We start from the raw sequence: 16199 nt of genomic DNA, 5'->3' as shown, positions 1-16199 counted from the left end.
GACCTATTGAGGCAAAACATATCAAAATTTCAGAGGAAATAAAGAAAGATAAGTAGGAGAAACCTCGATTTTTCGGAGACAGCTAAACTGGACTGTTCGGTACTAGGAACAGGAGCTTCGACCGTCTATAGTTAATTATCTAGAGCGAATCTGACCTAGATGTCTTTATAAAATATCTACCTTAGGGTCTTGAATATAACCTGGTAAAATTTCATAATTTTTGTAGGTCATTTTGGTATTTTAATCGAAATATTTCAAGAACTGCGCAATCTGATTTTATCCAAATTTTGCATGCTGTATTGTGTGAGCTATATCTTCTTGTGTGAAGCCCTTTTGGGCATGTGTTCTTCATGAAATTGCTACCTTTATGTCTTGTCTATTACATGCTCTGATTGTATGATTTTTGAAGATCATATGGATATTTAGTTTATATGTTTTCCGAAATTGTGTAAGCTGGAATTTGGTAAATTTCAAAAAGTCATGATGTATGGATTATTCTAAGTTGTATGGACCCCATGGATTGTATTGTCATAAGTGGTTGTATCTTGCTGCATGTATGATGATGATTGAAAATGCATATAAGAATCAAATGATGAAAATGATATTGTTTGCCATCACATCATATGCCATGTTGAGATTGAGCTATAATTGAAAATGTGAACTAAGATAAGTGAGAAGGCCGTCGGAGGTGTGAGCCGACGATGCCTCGGGAGTGTCGGGATGCCTGGCTAGGAAGTGTAAATGCCGGATGCCCGGTGGCCTTAAATGGCTGAATGCCAGAGGGTCCTCGGGAGTTTCGAGATGCCCGGAGCGTGGGGAGCTGGAAGCCTGGAGGTTGTGCCGGGGGATACCTCGTGATGCCAGTTGGGGTATGAGATGCCCGGCAGGTGTATGCCGGATGCCCGGAGGTTTGTGCCGGAGGTTCCTTGTGATGCTAGGTGGGGCGCGAGCGATAAATGTGGGATGCAAATACTGGTCCCGGGAAAAAGAGAAATGTGGCGGTTCAAAATGAAAAGATAAAATTTGGAAATTGAAATTGAATCATGCATGGTATGGCAATATGTATGCATGGATGCATGATGATGAGTGCATGGATGTATGTGCACCTATGGTATGATGGTATATGTGACATGATGATGGTAAGTGCATGGATGTATGTGCACCTATGGCATGATGGCATGTGTGACATGATGATGGTAAGTGCATGGATGTATGTGCACCTATGGCATGATGGTATATGTATGATATGATGGTGATGATTACATGAGGATGTGTGTACATGTGGTATGATGACATATGCATGGCTCCAAGGTAAATTATGCATGGATGCTTGAATGACATGTCTTATGCTATGATTGTTATGATTGTATTGTGTGATGCATTGAGTGGTTTACTAGGTCCTTTACCTGCTGAGTGGTTGTACTCACCCATTCGGGGACCAACATTTCAGATTAGAAAGATGCCACTCCATGCTGTCACGCGGGGCGTCTTTTACGGCCTTCCTTTGGATGTAGAGGTCGAGTGTGTGGAGATTGACTGTCCCACCATCCCTGGTTTGACGTTCATTCGAGTTCACGCATTAGTGATGTATGACGTGGGCTTGGTTGAGGGTCCTGTCATTCAAGAGTTCATATCTGTTCACGTTCGTCGAGACGGAGTGATGCGGGGGATGTTGCCGCAGTCACCGCCTGACGCACCGGGGTGGGTGTGACTGCACGCGCGCGGGAAGTAGGAGCTGCAACTTTTTGGACAACAGCCGACACTAGTAGATGGAGGATTTTGCATGATCGACATAGAGGGTCGAGTTGTCTCTTTTTGAGGTTGTGGCTGAGTGTAGTCAAAAGTCTTGGCCCTTATTTTGTCATTACCGACCCGAAAAAAAACCATCATGAAAATAAATAAAAGTGGCTCGGCTTTATCTTTTCCTATGGCGCTTAGTGGTGTGCATTGTATCATGATAGATGGAGGGAGAGATGATGATATTTCAATTATGCTTCCGCTAATAAGTTGCGCTGGGACCGATATATATAAATAGTAATAATAATAATATGCCTATGAGCTGCCATACTTCTATTAAGAGATGTGATTAGCATTCATTAGGTATAGCAACAGGTACCTGTGGCGACCTTAGGTGTTTCGGGGTGCCACATCTTCAGACTTTGACAGTAGCATCTAGAGTTCTTTAAACTGTAACACTTAAGTCTGCAAGTCTTTAGTTTAGACTTTTGGAAAGGTTTTATCAGCTTCAAAACAATAAAAGAGTTTTTTCTAACAACAATGTTTTTAGAATGATGAATCGGTCTCTCAAAAGGCTATAGAAATTTTGGGAAAGTAATACACGGTTCATTGTCGAAGGTATCTTCATCCCAAGCCCGAAATCTCTGCAAGTTTATAATGGAACTCATGTGGTTAAAGTACCAAATTTTTTACAGTTGCATATAAGTCATTTAGTGGTTTGTCATGCATAAGTAGAAATTGTGCCTATATATTTGAGAAATTTCTACCATGCAAAACAACCTGGCCCAAAGAGAGTTTTTAGTAACTATTTATTTTATTTGTTATTCCCACGTATTAAGAGTGTTGGGGGTGATTTTTCTGATTTAAACACTAAGTTTTACCAATTATGCATGTAGTGTCTAATAATTGAATGTGAATTTACACAAAATCTTGAATCTTTCAAATTCCAAATATATATGAATTTTAATCATTGATCATATAACTTACTAGCATATACTGGATCATGACGGGTTATATTAATATTTTACTATATTTATTGGGGTTTAATATCACGAAGAACTCTAAATTAATATATCTGTGACAATTTTTTTTAACTAATTTTTTACAACAAAAAACCTTAAATTGGTGCACTTATGACATATGTACCTTGTATTCATTTTCTATACATTTTATCATCAAATTGTCAAGTTGGATGGCACATAACAATTTATAGAAGTACCAATTTTGGATTTTATCCTCTGTTTTGTTATAGATTTATCAGTTTATGGTTTTTCTTCATATTAATTTGATTTAACGGAAACTAATAAATCCACAAATGCAATGATTCAAACTCATTTTCGGGTGTAAATAATATATGATCGGGGACCACTTTTCTAGCTAAGCTATTTCGCTTACAAATGCAAGGAGAGAGAGAGAGAGAGAGACGTTTTTCTGTGATTAATAGGAATGAGAGACGTTTTTCTGCGATTAATAGGAATTGCAAGGGAATCAAATTGAAACATTTAAGCACTTAGCGCTGAGTGTGTTCTCATATTTAATTTTCAGCACCAATCCTCTACGGCGAAAAAACAGTCCGTAATGCTTTTTAGGAGAAGCTAATCACACACCAAAAAATTTATATTTACTGTATCTAACCACATGAAATAATTCTCCTTCTTAAAGGGCCTATAATATTCCTAGCTCATAAAGAAAGGACATATCTCGCCAATTCATACACTAAGGCCATTCCCTTTATAATATCATTATCGATTGGATCTAGCCAATCGGGTGCAAATACAATGGACCTGGTCGTAACCACGAATGGGAGACCTATCACTACATCTTAAAATATCTAGTGGTGTTATTTACTCCACGAATGGGAGACAAACCCCACGGACACAAACTTCTTTTCCTCGAATTTGATCCTTTACTATGAAAGACTTCTTCACATCAAAACCCCGCAGAAAAACAACAAGAAAACAGCACTTCAGGTGGAGATCGTAACTGTGCTAGCGCGGCGCACATCACCGCCAACTCCCACGGAGCTCGTGACGAGGTCGGGAGAATCCACTTCGCTCTACCCGGCTTTCATCGACCCGATCAACTCAGCTAGGGCTGATAGGGACGAACCGCCCTCGCTCAGTGCGGCAGTCGCGGCGTCTCGCATGGCTAGGACTCGATCCCTTATTGCTCTCCCTTTCTCGGATCGCATCAGCTCATTTACTCGCTCCTCCAGCTCATCCGCCGAGACAAGCCCATCGTCTTCCTCCGACATGGTCACGGACAGAACCAGCTTCATCTCCTCCACCAAATAGGCCCTGTTCAGCCTCTGCTCGGCGTAGAGCGGCCAGGCCAGCATGGGCACGCCATGGCACACCGCCTCAAGCACGGAGTTCCACCCACAGTGCGTCACGAACCCGCCCACGGAGCCGTGGCTCAGCACCTCTACCTGCGGGGCCCACGACTCCACTATCATCCCCCTCCCTCTTGTCCTGTCCACAAACCCTTCGGGCAGGAACGAATCGACGCGCGGCTCGAGCTCGGCTAACATGCGCCGAGCCTCGTCGTGAGGCGGCGGGACCCGCACCACCCACAAGAACCGCACTTCGCTCCTCTCCAACCCGACCGCCATTTCCTTCAGCTGCCTGGTCGAGAACACACCCATGCTCCCAAAGCTCAGAAACAGCACGCTCCGGCTCGGCTGCGAGTCGAGCCAAACCAAGCACTCTTGCCTCTCGTCGCCACCTTTGGTTCCCCCGCCGACAGCCACCAGTGGCCTGACACAGTATATCGGAGGAGTGGCTCCGTCCGGCACGCAGAGGCCATCCCTTAGAGCCTTGATAGTGCTGGCTTCGAACGCGTCGAACGTGTTCACGATGAGACCGGTTGATTTAGCCATTTGAACCGCCGTCTCCAAGAAATAGCTATAGACCTGGAGTTTCCGATTGCTGATGGCCATGGGCATGTCTCGGGGCGAGACTGGAGGGAAGCCAGGGATCTGAATGGGCACGTTGAGGTCTTTGAAGCTCTCGGGGTACTTCACGTGGAGAGCAGGAATGTAGAGGAACGAGGCCAACCCGCTCGCGCCGGAGGTGAAGTAGTAGTAGGTGGGGATGTTGAGGGAGGCGGAGACGCCGAAGGCGGCATTGCAGTAGAAGTCGATGACGAAGGCCTTGACGGCAGAAGACTTGGAGAGAGAGACGAGGTTCTCGTGGAGCGTTGGGTTGTGGAGGCGGACGATTTCGAAGGTGGAGGGGATGTAGTTGGCGGGAGACGAGGAGAGGTGGTCGGAGTTGGGGAGGGAGATGGCGGGGAGGTGGTGGAAGGTCATGGACGGGTGGGTGGCGGAGACAGCGTCGATGAGGTGGGTGTCCGGAGGTGGGGTGGAGAGGAGGAGGACGGTGACGGAGAAGGAAGGGTGGTGGTCGAGGATGTGCTTCCCGAGCTCCACCATGGAGGTGAGGTGGCCTCTTCCAAGTGAAGGGTAGAGGAGGATGGAGCCGTCCATTCGGTCGGTCGAGAGTAACGGATGCGACGGCGGAGATTGGGCGGCAGAGGAGGTAGTGGCAGAGATGGAAGACACTAGAGTGGTTGGGTTGCTTTTTGCGGGCAAGTTGGCTAATGTGGGCAGTCATCATTTTATGCATGAGCTAGTGAGAAAATATTGGTTGGGTTTTACCCTCCACGTAGGCGGTGGGTAAGACCACTCAGCGATCGACACGTGCCGCCACGTAGGCGAGGATGTCAGGCGTTTAAAATTTGCGCGCGCCGCTCCTTGGCCCACCACTCGACGCTCTCTCTCCTCTGCTCTCCTCTGCAACATGTCCACTCGTCCTCTCTCTCTCTCTCTCTCTCTTTCCCCGTTCTCCCGTTCTCCGTTCCGTTTGCGAGAGAACAAAATCGCAGGGCTTCTCTCCGAATGCTCTTCCTCCTCTGCTGCTCTCTCCTCCGCTGGTTGCCTGCGACGCCGACGCCCTTTCCACCTCCGCCGACGCCCTCTGCTCTCTCCTCTCGCTGGTTGCCCACGACGCCGACGCCGACGCTCTCTCTCCTCCGCTGGTTGCCCGCAACGCCGACGCCGACGCCCTTTCCACCTCCGCTGATGCCTCTGCTCTCCTCCGCTGGTTGCCCACGATGCCGACGCCGATGCCCTTTCCACCTCCGCCGACGCCCTCCGCCGATGCCTCCGTCGCCCCCAACTCCGATGCCGACGCCGACGCAGCCTCCGCCTCCGCCCCGAACCCGACTCCGACGCCGACGCAGCCTCAAGCGGGCCTGCCTCCGTCGCCCCGACTCCGACGCCGACGCCGACGCCTTCGCCCCTCCACCTCTGCCTCCGCCTCCGACGCCCTCGCCGACGCCCTTTCGCCTCCCTCTCGCGACCTCGCTCCGCTCTCTCCCTCTTTCCTCGCGGAGCGCCCTTGCTGGCCAACCCCGACGCCGATGAACCCCGATCGCGTTTTGGCCTCCCTCTCCGCGAACGAAGGTCGCTCTCTCTCTCTCTTTCCTCCGCGAATCGCCCCCCTGCTCCTGAACGCGGACGCCGCCGATGCCGACGCCGTCGCCTCCCTGCCGTCACCTTCCCAAGCCCCACCGATAGGCACCCCATTGGCGACTCCCGTACGTCCGGAGGTTCGTTTTCTTTTTCTTTTGGATTCCACTCAGTAGAATTCATGTTAAGGTTTATAGTCGGATAAGGATGGAGCACATTTGCATTAGGATTCCACTCAGTAGAATTCAGAGGAAGATTCAGAAGGAAGCAGTAGACCTTGTTTTTATTCAATAAGCAAATCTGTTGGTTTTCTGGACAAAGAACTTGCTGCTAGTGGGTTTACTAGAAAAGAGCAAGATGATATGGACAAGGTATAGTGATTCACGATGATTTGCAAATCGTTAACATTGTGTTGTCCAACTGCTTAATTTGGTGTTAGACCTAGTGGCTGACCATAATTGATTATTCTGGTTCATGCTTGGACCACTTAGAGTTTGCCTATTTAGTCTTATTCCTTCCATGGATTTTACTCTTTGTCATTCTTGGCTTCTGTCAGCTCCTTTTCTCACGATCATCTTCATTCTCTTGCATCTGAAAGCCAAAACAATATCTCGCCAATTGCCTGCATTGTGGCTCCTGGCTTTGCATGTTTGGTCCTTGATTGGAAGTGGAAGTGGAAGTACTTTGGTAGTATTTTAATTTTTGTTTTCTGTTTTCTTGGAAACGTGTGAATGAAAATGAAAATTCTCTAACGGGATGAAAAATGGGAGTATATGCTTGTATTCCATCAAAGCTGTAAAATAGGATTTTTCTTTTTCCTTCCAAAGATCTGTGCTTTTGTTAGAATGAATAAATACTGGATACACCAAAATGTCATTTTCAGCTTTGAACTCTTTTTTCATTCATAACATGCTTTCCATTGTCGAAGTTGTAAAATAATTTCCAGTGTCTTTCCAAACGTGTTTTTGAAGCTGCCGCATTCTGAAATGTAAATGAAAACAGCATATACAAATTTTCTGGAACCAATTACATGTTGCCCTGGAGAATTTTGTGCAACTAGTTGACACATTAATCGAAAGTTCATCCCTAGCGTGTCATTGATTGAGTATTGTAAGTGTGCATTGTCCATGATGCGATATTAACCTTCTCTTATTGGATTCCTTTGATATAGTTCGTCGAAGAAGAAAAGGACCAGGATATATGTTATGATGATGAAGAAGATAGTGCTGGAAGGGATGAAACAATCATGAGTGATGTTGACTCTTTGCATCTGCTGGATCAGGTACTAGTATCAGAGCATTCGCTGTGATAGGCCTGAAAATCAACATTGCTGAAACTTTGTGAAACCTATAACATCAGGGCATGAGATTTCCTCTTTTTACTGGAAGCTATGTTGTTCGCTGTGCTTTATTTTCAAAAACTGAGCAGATCTTTTAAGACTATTGGAGCACTTGAGTGACTTTTCACCGGATAAGATGAAGTCATGTTTTATATATTCGTTTATGAGAATTTCCTGGTTTGTTTCCTGGATGGTTAACTGGAGGATGCAGTATTAATTTTCTGGCAGTCAGCTGAGATCCACCTTAAAATATATTTTAAAGTCTAATGTGCTGACTCACTCAGTATTATATCCTAATCCTGCTATTTGTATGACCAGCCAGGGCACATTGTAGAAGGAAATGAGGAGGAAATCAAAGAAAATAGACAAAGATGTGAAGGACAACTCAGCAAACCTTGTTGTGAGGGATACTTCAATGAGGTAAGTATATATGGTGAAATTTTTAGGCATTAGGTCTGGCTTTCGCCCACTAGCTATGTAGTCTTGGATAGTGCGTGGCAGCACTTTTGATTATCGACATAAGCATGAGGGTTGAGTAATATGAATCACATTGAAGACATTCTGGCTTGCAGATATCTTGAAGTTCGATCTACCTTTGTTGTGTTCTATGATGCTCAGGCCCATTTTGATAGTTTTGGGCTTGGGTTCCTTGTTTGAGAACCTCTGACTATACTCAAGTGTTTAGTCTCTGTACTTGTGACAAATTTCATAGACAACGATGATGAATAAGCTTTGAAAGATGCCAGCTATCTGTGAAATGAACTTATCTCTCAGAATTTGGTCTTGTTTGAACTTACAAAAATGAGCTATTCGTAAATTTGCTTCTCAAAATTTTTGCTGATAAATACATGCGATTTTAGCTTGAGTAATTGTGTTGCTGTCAACTGTTTTTTTCGAGGGGATAATGGACTAGTATAGTGTTTACTAATTGTTGTGTTTGGTGCTTTTTCACATGTGTTTATCAGTGAGTCATCTGTAGTTTATTGAAAATGAAAAGTGACTTAAGTTTTTTAAAGAAGTTTTTCCATAGTCATCACTTATCGTTGTTTATTGCTCTTTCTTGTTAGCTTCAGTAATGAGAGTTTCTTTTCCACCTGGTGCAGGATGAAAGTGAAGAGAATGCGAATGATGCTGAGTTGGTAAAGCGCCTGAACAAGCAGAGACGGCGAGCAATTGCTGCTGTTTATAGAGGAGGGAAGACCATTGCTTCTAGAAATTCTTACAAGGACAAAGGTGGAAGGTCATCTCACAATTCCAAAATTCAAAGACAATTAAGTTCCCGGTAGTGCACTTGGAAGAATTCAGTAGCATGTAGGGGCTGGAGGAAGGTGTGAGTTTAAGACTTCGTATTATAGCATATTTCGCTAGGGAAGATAAAGGAGATTTTTGTGTATTGGAAGTATAGATAGGTGGCTATTTTTCTGCAGAATATGTGTAATAGTCAGTTACTGTAATGATGTTTATGTAATAGTCAGTTACCGTATCAAAAGCCACACATGCAATTTTGTACAGAAAGAGGAACCCCTTCTAATATGTTGGTCATTACTTGTCATATGGAGATTGTGTGCAATTAATTTGTTATTTGCTTCTATTTCGTTGATGTAGTCATCTTCCAAAGGTTTCAATCTTTTTGAAGAGTTGTGCTGACTCTTAAGGATATGTAAGCTTTGTGGAGAAAACTTTGGCATGTACTGATATCCTGTATTTTTCTATTGCAGTCTGAGGAACAAATGAGGAAAGAGATGGAAAGATTTGATCGTGAAAGAAGGAAGGAAGAAGAAAGGTTGATGTGTGAACAGCAGAGAGAGGAGAGATTGCTACGTGAGCAAAGGCGTTAATCAGAGCGACGGGAGAAGTATTTACAGAAAGAATCTATTAAGGTAAGTATTTGAGCTTGATATTGCATTTTAACTAGTTAGTTTCTTTTGCTTTATTTGATTGATTAAGCAGCATCTCTTCTTTTCTCTTTTCTTTACCAACTTCTCTGGTTTTTTGTTTGGAAGGCGGAGAAAAAGAGACAAAAAGAAGAGCTTCGTCGAGAAAAAGAAGCAGAGAGACAAAAAGCTGCAGTGGAGAAGGCCACTGCTCGCAGAATTGCCAAGGAATCCATGGAGCTTATGGAGGATGAACAGCTGGAGCTGATGGAATTGGCCGCTGCAAGCAAGGGGTTGCCTTCAATTATTAATCTGAAACGTTTAGAAGTGAGTATCTGGTTTATATTTCCTTGCACTTGAATTTGCTTCATGCTGTCATTTTGTAGTAAAGGAGCTGATTTTGACATCTTGAAATTATAGCCAATAGATGCATAGATATGTATCTCCTGTTACTGTTTCTTGTTTCTGTAGTTACACGGAAAAAAAGAGTTTCTGGTTTGTTGTACGGTGCTATTCTGGTAATTGAGTATACATGCGTATGTACATAAGCAGGTGCATGCCTCGATGTGTATGCGTGCATGCTTTCATTTCATTTCCAGACCGCGCGAAAAGCCTTATATTACCTTGGCATACAACTCTACATAAGAGCGAAATGCAGGATCTTCCGACAATGCCTCGTCAGTCGGCAGTTTCAGCAGCCCCTCTTATTCCCATTCAACAATTACCTTCGACTAAAGCCAAACTAGCGCGCTCCTTCTTTTTCCCAGATGTGTTGAACTAGATAGTGCGTGCTTTTCATTTTGGTTTGCCAATTCATTATCCCTTTTTCATGTTAATCTCCACAGTTCACTTGCAGAATAATTAGTTTTCAAATCAGAAGCAATGTCCAAATTACCAGAGCCATTGTGTCAATGAGAGGCGCACACGTCCCATACGACATCACGAGAGGTCGAAACCTCGCCTCTGACTTGATTTCCCGTTAAGCAGACGAAACAATGCAGCCATCTACAAGCTGAGAGGAGAGAAAGATGAAATGGCGAGACTGGATCTTCAACCAAAGTTAGGACCCCAGCGTGCAATGAGGAGGCTCCTCTTGCTCGAAGACTGGCTTTTAACCCAGAGGAATCCTAGCGCGCTCCTTCTTCCCCAGATGTGTTGAACCGGATAGTGTATGCTTTTCATTTTAATTTGAAAGTTCGTTATTCTTTTTTCATGTTAATCTCCTTAATTCACCGACAGAATTATTTGTTTTCAAATCAGAAGCGATGTCCAAATTACCAGAGCCATTGTGTCAATTAAGAGGTGCGCGCGTCCCATACTTCTTCGCGAGAGGTCGAAACCACGTCTCTGACTTGATTCCCCGTTGAAGCAGACGAAACAATACAGCCATCCACAAGCTGAGAGGAGAATTCGAAAACGATGGAAAAAGGGCTAGAGCGGTTCTTCAACCAAAGTTAAAACACTAACGTGCGTTGAAGAACAAATCCACCAATGAAAGATTCCAAGTGGTGAAAATGTTCGCTGTTCAATGACGGAAAAGGTGCATCACACGTCCCAGATTCTTAATAATCATCTCTTGCACATGGGAAGAAATCTTGATCCAGCTAAACATTTTTCTTAGGTTGGAGAAATTTGCTCGAAGGATTGGAAGTTGGGCAAGCATCGCATAAATGCATATTACCAGGCGTCATACGCATATTGAAACTCACTCAAAGCAGCATGTTTAACTACTAGCCAACTGGAAAAAGTAGTATCACGCAACAAAAGATGTGTTGAAAATGGGCATAGATTTTTCCTGTGACTTTCAAAGAGTTTGCTGGCTTGTTCCATTCAAGCACCGGCAATGCTTTGACCATTATTGTGGATGAAGATATATGGGGCGGGCAGCACTAAGCGCTAAAATATATGCTAGGTACAAAGGGAAATCAGAGAACAGCATTCGCTTCATTTTCTTGCGCTAGCTCAAGATCACCACAGCCGCAGCCACTGCCACTCCAACAGCACCTTGTGCCAATATGGCACCATTCGCTACTGTCTTGCTGCCTGAAGAACTTGGCGTGAACCCCAGTTCAGAGAGCTTCTTATGCGAGATTGCATAATCTCTGAAAATTGCATCCTCATCCTGCCACATAGGGGTGTCAAGACCCGAACCGAAAACCGAACCGAATCGCGAACTGAACCGAACCGAACCGAAAATTTTGATTTTTTCGGTTCGGTTCGGTTTTCATCAAAATTCAAAATTTTTTTATCGGTTCGGTTTTTATCGGTTAACCGAACCGAAAACCGAACCACAAACTGAAAACCGAAATTTTTTTTATCGGTTCTCTCCCGACTCCCGACTCCTGTCTCTGAGTCCTCTCGTGTCGTCTTGGTTTTATCGGTTCCCGTCCGAGTTCTCTCAACGGCGACGGCTTCTAAGAACTAAGAAGGAAGCAGCCCTCGCCACCGTCCCCTCCGATTCTCCCACCATGTAAGTCCTCCCTCCTCTCTCTCTCTCTCTCTATGCTTCGCCGGATCTCCACTTCCGTCCGACATTTCCGTCTCCCGTGCCACGTCAAATTTTGAGCGTCGATTGCTGTTTCCATCGGATGAGGAGTCGTTCGATTGTCGATTTGATAGTTTGTAGGGTGTGTAGTTGTGACTAGATGCCAGGTCTTTCGTCGCGAATCATGGGTGACCGCCGATCGAGCTCGAGGGTAAGTGAGAATCGGTGTTGGGGGCTTGCGTAGTGAATTGATGTGTGGTGGAAGACTCGCCCGAGAAGTAGCATGCTCGGAATTTTACTTTTCTTCGTTCGATAGTGCACGGACTTCGGGCTCTAGTCTGCAGGGTTCTATTAGTTGAAAAATACAAACGGAGGTTGTTGAGAATTACTTTGGGTACTTGCCGATTCAGTTGTTGTATGTGGGATTTCTGATGGAAGTTCCGGGCCGATGCAAAGGGGCTGTTTTCTGGTTTTCTTGGTGGGAATTTTTAGGTCCTCTTTCATGTTCAGTGTAGTTCATCCTTGTTTAACATTGTAGCGGTGATGAGCTACAATGTTAACATTGTAGGGGAGATTTGCTGGTATGAGCATTAACTTTATGGTGTCTGTTGATGGTTGTTCAGTGTAAAATTATTTGCGTATGATCTTTATTTCTTTGGCCTTTCAGGGACTTGGTTTTGATGCACCTGATGCTTCTTCCATTGAGGAAAAGAATGCTTTAGCCTTGGCAATAGTTCCCTCAGAACCTGGTAAGCATTTTGTGTATGACTCATGTCTACTTTTTTGTTGTTATGCTTGCTTGAGAGAAGTTTGGTGGGTTGACAATGCTGCTTCTTCAGCATTTGGTTCTGGTGCTACTCAATCTAAAGACTTCAATCCCACTGGATGGGAGCTTGCTCTGGTCTCTACCCCAAGTACTAACATCTCTGCGGCTAATGAGAGGCAACTGGTAATCTGTCTTTATCTTCTATGATTCTGTTGCAAATGAATTCTGTGAGCATTAACATCACGAACTGTTTGTTTGCTGCTGTTGCTTGACTTTTATTACATGGTTAGGAATTCAAAGGGCAATTTCAATGTCTTTTCTTCTGGCCTCAGTAGTCCAGAAAACTCTGAATTAGTCATAGCAGTTCTTTTTGTCATTCATAACGCTGTTATGTTGTTATATTAGTTGTGTTTTGGGTGCTCTGGTCTTTTAGTTAATGACTATGCCTCCATAGATTCAATGGGAACTAATAGTTTAGTTTGAGGCTTTAAGACTTCCAAAAATGTCTTTTAGCACATGCATACTCACATCCGCTTACACTTGGACAATACATGGATAGACAGAGTGAGAACCAGGAAGGGATACATGATTTTAAGCAACTAAATTCAATTGACCCCGTATCTTTTAGTACATGTATCTTAGGTGGTAGAAAGAATATACGAGCACCGGTTTCATCATTTTCTCTTCCTCATGGCATCAGCTATGATTCTTAACTTGTTATATCAATCCATGAGTTGATGCCTCTATGTTGCTGTAGTTAAAATTAACATTTAGTTCATGTTAGAATGGCATGTGGACTATCTATGCTTCAAGGAGCTTATATAGAAAGGTAAGCCGTCCCGAAAAAAAAAAAAAAAAAAAAAAAAAAAAAAAAAAAAAAAAAAAAAAAAAAAAACCGAAAACCGAAACCCAAAATTTGAAAACCAAAACCGAACCGAACCGAACCGAACCGAACTGAATGGTTTGGTTCGGTTCGGTTCAGTTCGGGACTTATTCGGTTCGGTTCGGAAATTTTCTCTAACGGTTCGGTTCGGTTCAGTTTTTCAAAAAAACCGAACCGAACCGAACCGTTTACACCCCTAACATGCTTGACAACATTAGGGAAAGAAGAGCATATAGCAAAAGAAAACGAGGAAAAGAAGCACGGTATCAAATTGTCCGTTTGTCTCTTTTCAAGGTCGTGCCAACCACCATGAGAGAGTTGCGGGAACAACAACCAATTCAAATATCAAATCAGGTGTTCCCAGTAGCACAAAGATGATGCTCTAGCCTAGAGGTTTCAGGGAACCACATAATATATCCATCCCAACACATGTATGTATCTACCCAACATTTGATGTGCGATCTCATCATGAATATTTCCTGGTCTCTACATAGAAGATAGTGATGGAACATACTGAATGCTTACTTTTAAGCATCACAAGCCTACACAGCATAAATTCCATGAAAACACTTTCCATCTCTTTTCATTCTCGGCAAAACCAAGGACAGTAGCATCAAAGGGTTATAGACCATGAGCATAAGGAAACGAAATAGTGGTGTGGGCGGGGTAGTTTCATCAAAAACAAATTTACAAAAGGAAACCATGTAACTGCAATTCAATTTTATAGATTTGATGGAGTCACCAGACCACGCGAAAAGCTTATTTACCTTCGCATACAACTCAACATAAGGGCGAAATGCAGGATTTTCCAGCAATGCCTTGTCAGTTGGCAGTTTCAGCAGCCCCTCTGCTTCCCCTTTCAACAACTCGCTGTGTCAAAAATGATCAATTAGTATCTGGCTCTATAATGCTCCAGCCGAAACTTAGAAAATGCATCCAGTGAAAAGATGAAATCTTACACAAGATAGGAATTATCAAACTTAAGGGGTTCCTGAGTCCAAGGACCATCAAATCCAGATCTTTCCTGGTGTGCCCTTCCCTAGACACAAGAATAAAAAAATAAGAAGTGTGGTTACGCATCCCCAGCTGACCTTGAATGTAAATCCAAGCAGAAATAGAAATTACCAGTGTATGAGCCCCTGATAAGGCCACTATGTCGTTGTCCGAGAGACCCATCCTGTAAAAGATGTCCCTTAGATGTGGAGGACCTACATCCAGCAATGACAAGTTTAGAAAAAATTTCGAATACCCTTTAAGCAAAATGTACGTGTATTTCACCAATAAGAGAATTATAACGCATGAAAGATCTCCTATGGATTTAGAGCTATGGTAAGTTATGGATAGGCAGTGGATTGTTAAACGTGAATATCACAAATCGATAAGCTTAACCAAGCTGCGGTTGAAGGCCTCCTTTCCTTTGAGCCTCCTTTCGATCAGCTACAGTGAGTTGCAGATGTAAAATATCATGTGAAAGCATGAGTAGTAATATTGTTTTTAATATAATCAAACATCCCCTGAAAACATGGTCATAATGAGTCTCATACACGTAGTCTCTCTCACCTAATGGCTCAGTTTTCTTATATACATGTTGTCTCTGTCCACATCACAGCTTAAACTTTTAGGCTGGATATTCTAGCACTGTTTCATATGACGGATCAAGAGTTCAAATCCCAGCACTTCTCTCTCAAGTCATTCTTTGTAGTGAGTTCACAACAGCCGACTCATGCGAAATAGGCACCGTGCCCATTTTGCTTGTGCAGTTCTTAATCTGAAAACTTACTGACATTTAGATGGGATGTACAACATTTGAATGTCAGTTAGCTCCGATACCTCTTTTTCCACTGCGCTTCTTATCTCATTCAAATCATTCCTCTGGAAACTTACTAATTGATATTCAGATGAGATGGACATACATTTCAAAACTAACAGGCCACAACCAAGAAAAATACCAGTTGAACTAGACAGACGAGATTTCCTATAAGCAACTGAGAACTAAATTCCCAGAGAACTAAAAATAAGATAGATAAAGATTTGCTCCTAAAGCATCTGAAAATAGAGAATTTGTGGGTTATGCCAATTAAGGGCTTCACTACGTGCATGCATATTAGTTTTGAAGATGTTGCATGCTGGAGGGCAGAAAACATCAAAGTTACATGGCAAAAATAGTAAGTCTTTTTCAAACTAAGCTTGTTATATCAACAATGATTTTGTCCGCCTATTTGGGGAGCCAACTCGTGATATGTAAGACAGAAGAACCAATCCTTTACACAGTCTTTTCACCTGGTATAGATCTGCATGTGTAATCCTCTGACATTTGGACTTCACCTCATCTGTATCCAACAGAAAAGCAAATGTAAATATACTGACTAAAGTTATATCTCAACTCGCATTCGTAAAAAACTCTACTCATCAAACCTATGACCTTATCCATGATGGGTTCCTAAACTTGTATGGTTGAAACTATCAGAAACATAACATATCTACAGGTTGACTCATGTAAAACATATGCAACAGTCTTAGGATTTCCTTGTTCAACAATCATGGAAGCATTAGACAGAATACTAAACCACCCATGTTAAGCGTGCTCTCGTAAACTGAACATAGGAAATACATATACCTCAACTTTATGAGAACTGTAGGGATT

General features: G+C 43.3%; 3 protein-coding genes and 1 long non-coding RNA gene across 4 annotated transcripts; 2 read left to right on the top strand and 2 right to left on the bottom strand.

The window, feature by feature from the left end:
- Positions 1-3421: 3421 nt before the first annotated feature.
- Positions 3422-5355, bottom strand: LOC104415283 (UDP-glycosyltransferase 88B1). The gene has a single exon (XM_039308241.1). The coding sequence runs from the start codon at positions 5222-5224 to the stop codon at positions 3794-3796; it is 1431 nt and encodes a 476-aa protein (XP_039164175.1). The 5' UTR covers positions 5225-5355; the 3' UTR covers positions 3422-3793.
- A 495-nt stretch (positions 5356-5850) lies between these two features.
- On the top strand, positions 5851-9943 carry LOC104443912 (vegetative cell wall protein gp1-like). Its single transcript, XM_039300162.1, has 6 exons — positions 5851-6348; positions 7380-7490; positions 7866-7967; positions 8651-8875; positions 9266-9427; positions 9551-9943. Exons 1-4 carry the CDS (start codon positions 5851-5853, stop codon positions 8831-8833), a joined length of 894 nt encoding a protein of 297 aa, XP_039156096.1. The 3' UTR covers positions 8834-8875; positions 9266-9427; positions 9551-9943.
- Positions 9944-11225: 1282 nt separating this feature from the next.
- Positions 11226-15986, bottom strand: LOC104415274 (L-ascorbate peroxidase 3). The gene is made up of 5 exons (XM_039300157.1): positions 15971-15986; positions 14681-14865; positions 14515-14594; positions 14323-14425; positions 11226-11543 (listed from the first exon to the last, which is right to left on the bottom strand). The coding sequence occupies exons 1-5, from the start codon at positions 15984-15986 to the stop codon at positions 11379-11381; spliced, it is 549 nt and encodes a 182-aa protein (XP_039156091.1). The 3' UTR covers positions 11226-11378.
- LOC120290415 lies at positions 12475-13011 on the top strand. Its single transcript, XR_005548398.1, has 3 exons — positions 12475-12487; positions 12574-12655; positions 12746-13011. It is a non-coding gene; the product is annotated as an uncharacterized LOC120290415 (long non-coding RNA).
- Positions 15987-16199: the final 213 nt, after the last annotated feature.

This window comes from Eucalyptus grandis, chromosome 1, assembly GCF_016545825.1.
Source record: "Eucalyptus grandis isolate ANBG69807.140 chromosome 1, ASM1654582v1, whole genome shotgun sequence".
NCBI lineage: Eukaryota > Viridiplantae > Streptophyta > Magnoliopsida > Myrtales > Myrtaceae > Eucalyptus > Eucalyptus grandis.
Note: the sequence above shows the minus strand (reverse complement) of the source record. Positions and strands in the feature narration are given on the sequence as shown.

Bases quoted from the DNA above. Each gene is read 5' to 3' on its own strand.
- LOC104415283 (XM_039308241.1), bottom strand. From the start codon at position 5,224: ATGGACGGCTCCATCCTCCTCTACCCTTCACTTGGAAGAGGCCACCTC.
- LOC104443912 (XM_039300162.1), top strand. From the start codon at position 5,851: ATGCCGACGCCGATGCCCTTTCCACCTCCGCCGACGCCCTCCGCCGAT. The intron at 6,349-7,379 runs GTTCGTTTTCTT...CCTTTGATATAG, and splicing joins CGACTCCCGTACGTCCGGAG to TTCGTCGAAGAAGAAAAGGA. The intron at 7,491-7,865 runs GTACTAGTATCA...TTGTATGACCAG, and splicing joins CTTTGCATCTGCTGGATCAG to CCAGGGCACATTGTAGAAGG.
- LOC104415274 (XM_039300157.1), bottom strand. The intron at 14,426-14,514 runs GTAAGATTTCAT...TTTTTGACACAG, and splicing joins TTTGATAATTCCTATCTTGT to CGAGTTGTTGAAAGGGGAAG. The intron at 11,544-14,322 runs GTAAATAAGCTT...CCTATGTGGCAG, and splicing joins ATGTTGAGTTGTATGCGAAG to GATGAGGATGCAATTTTCAG.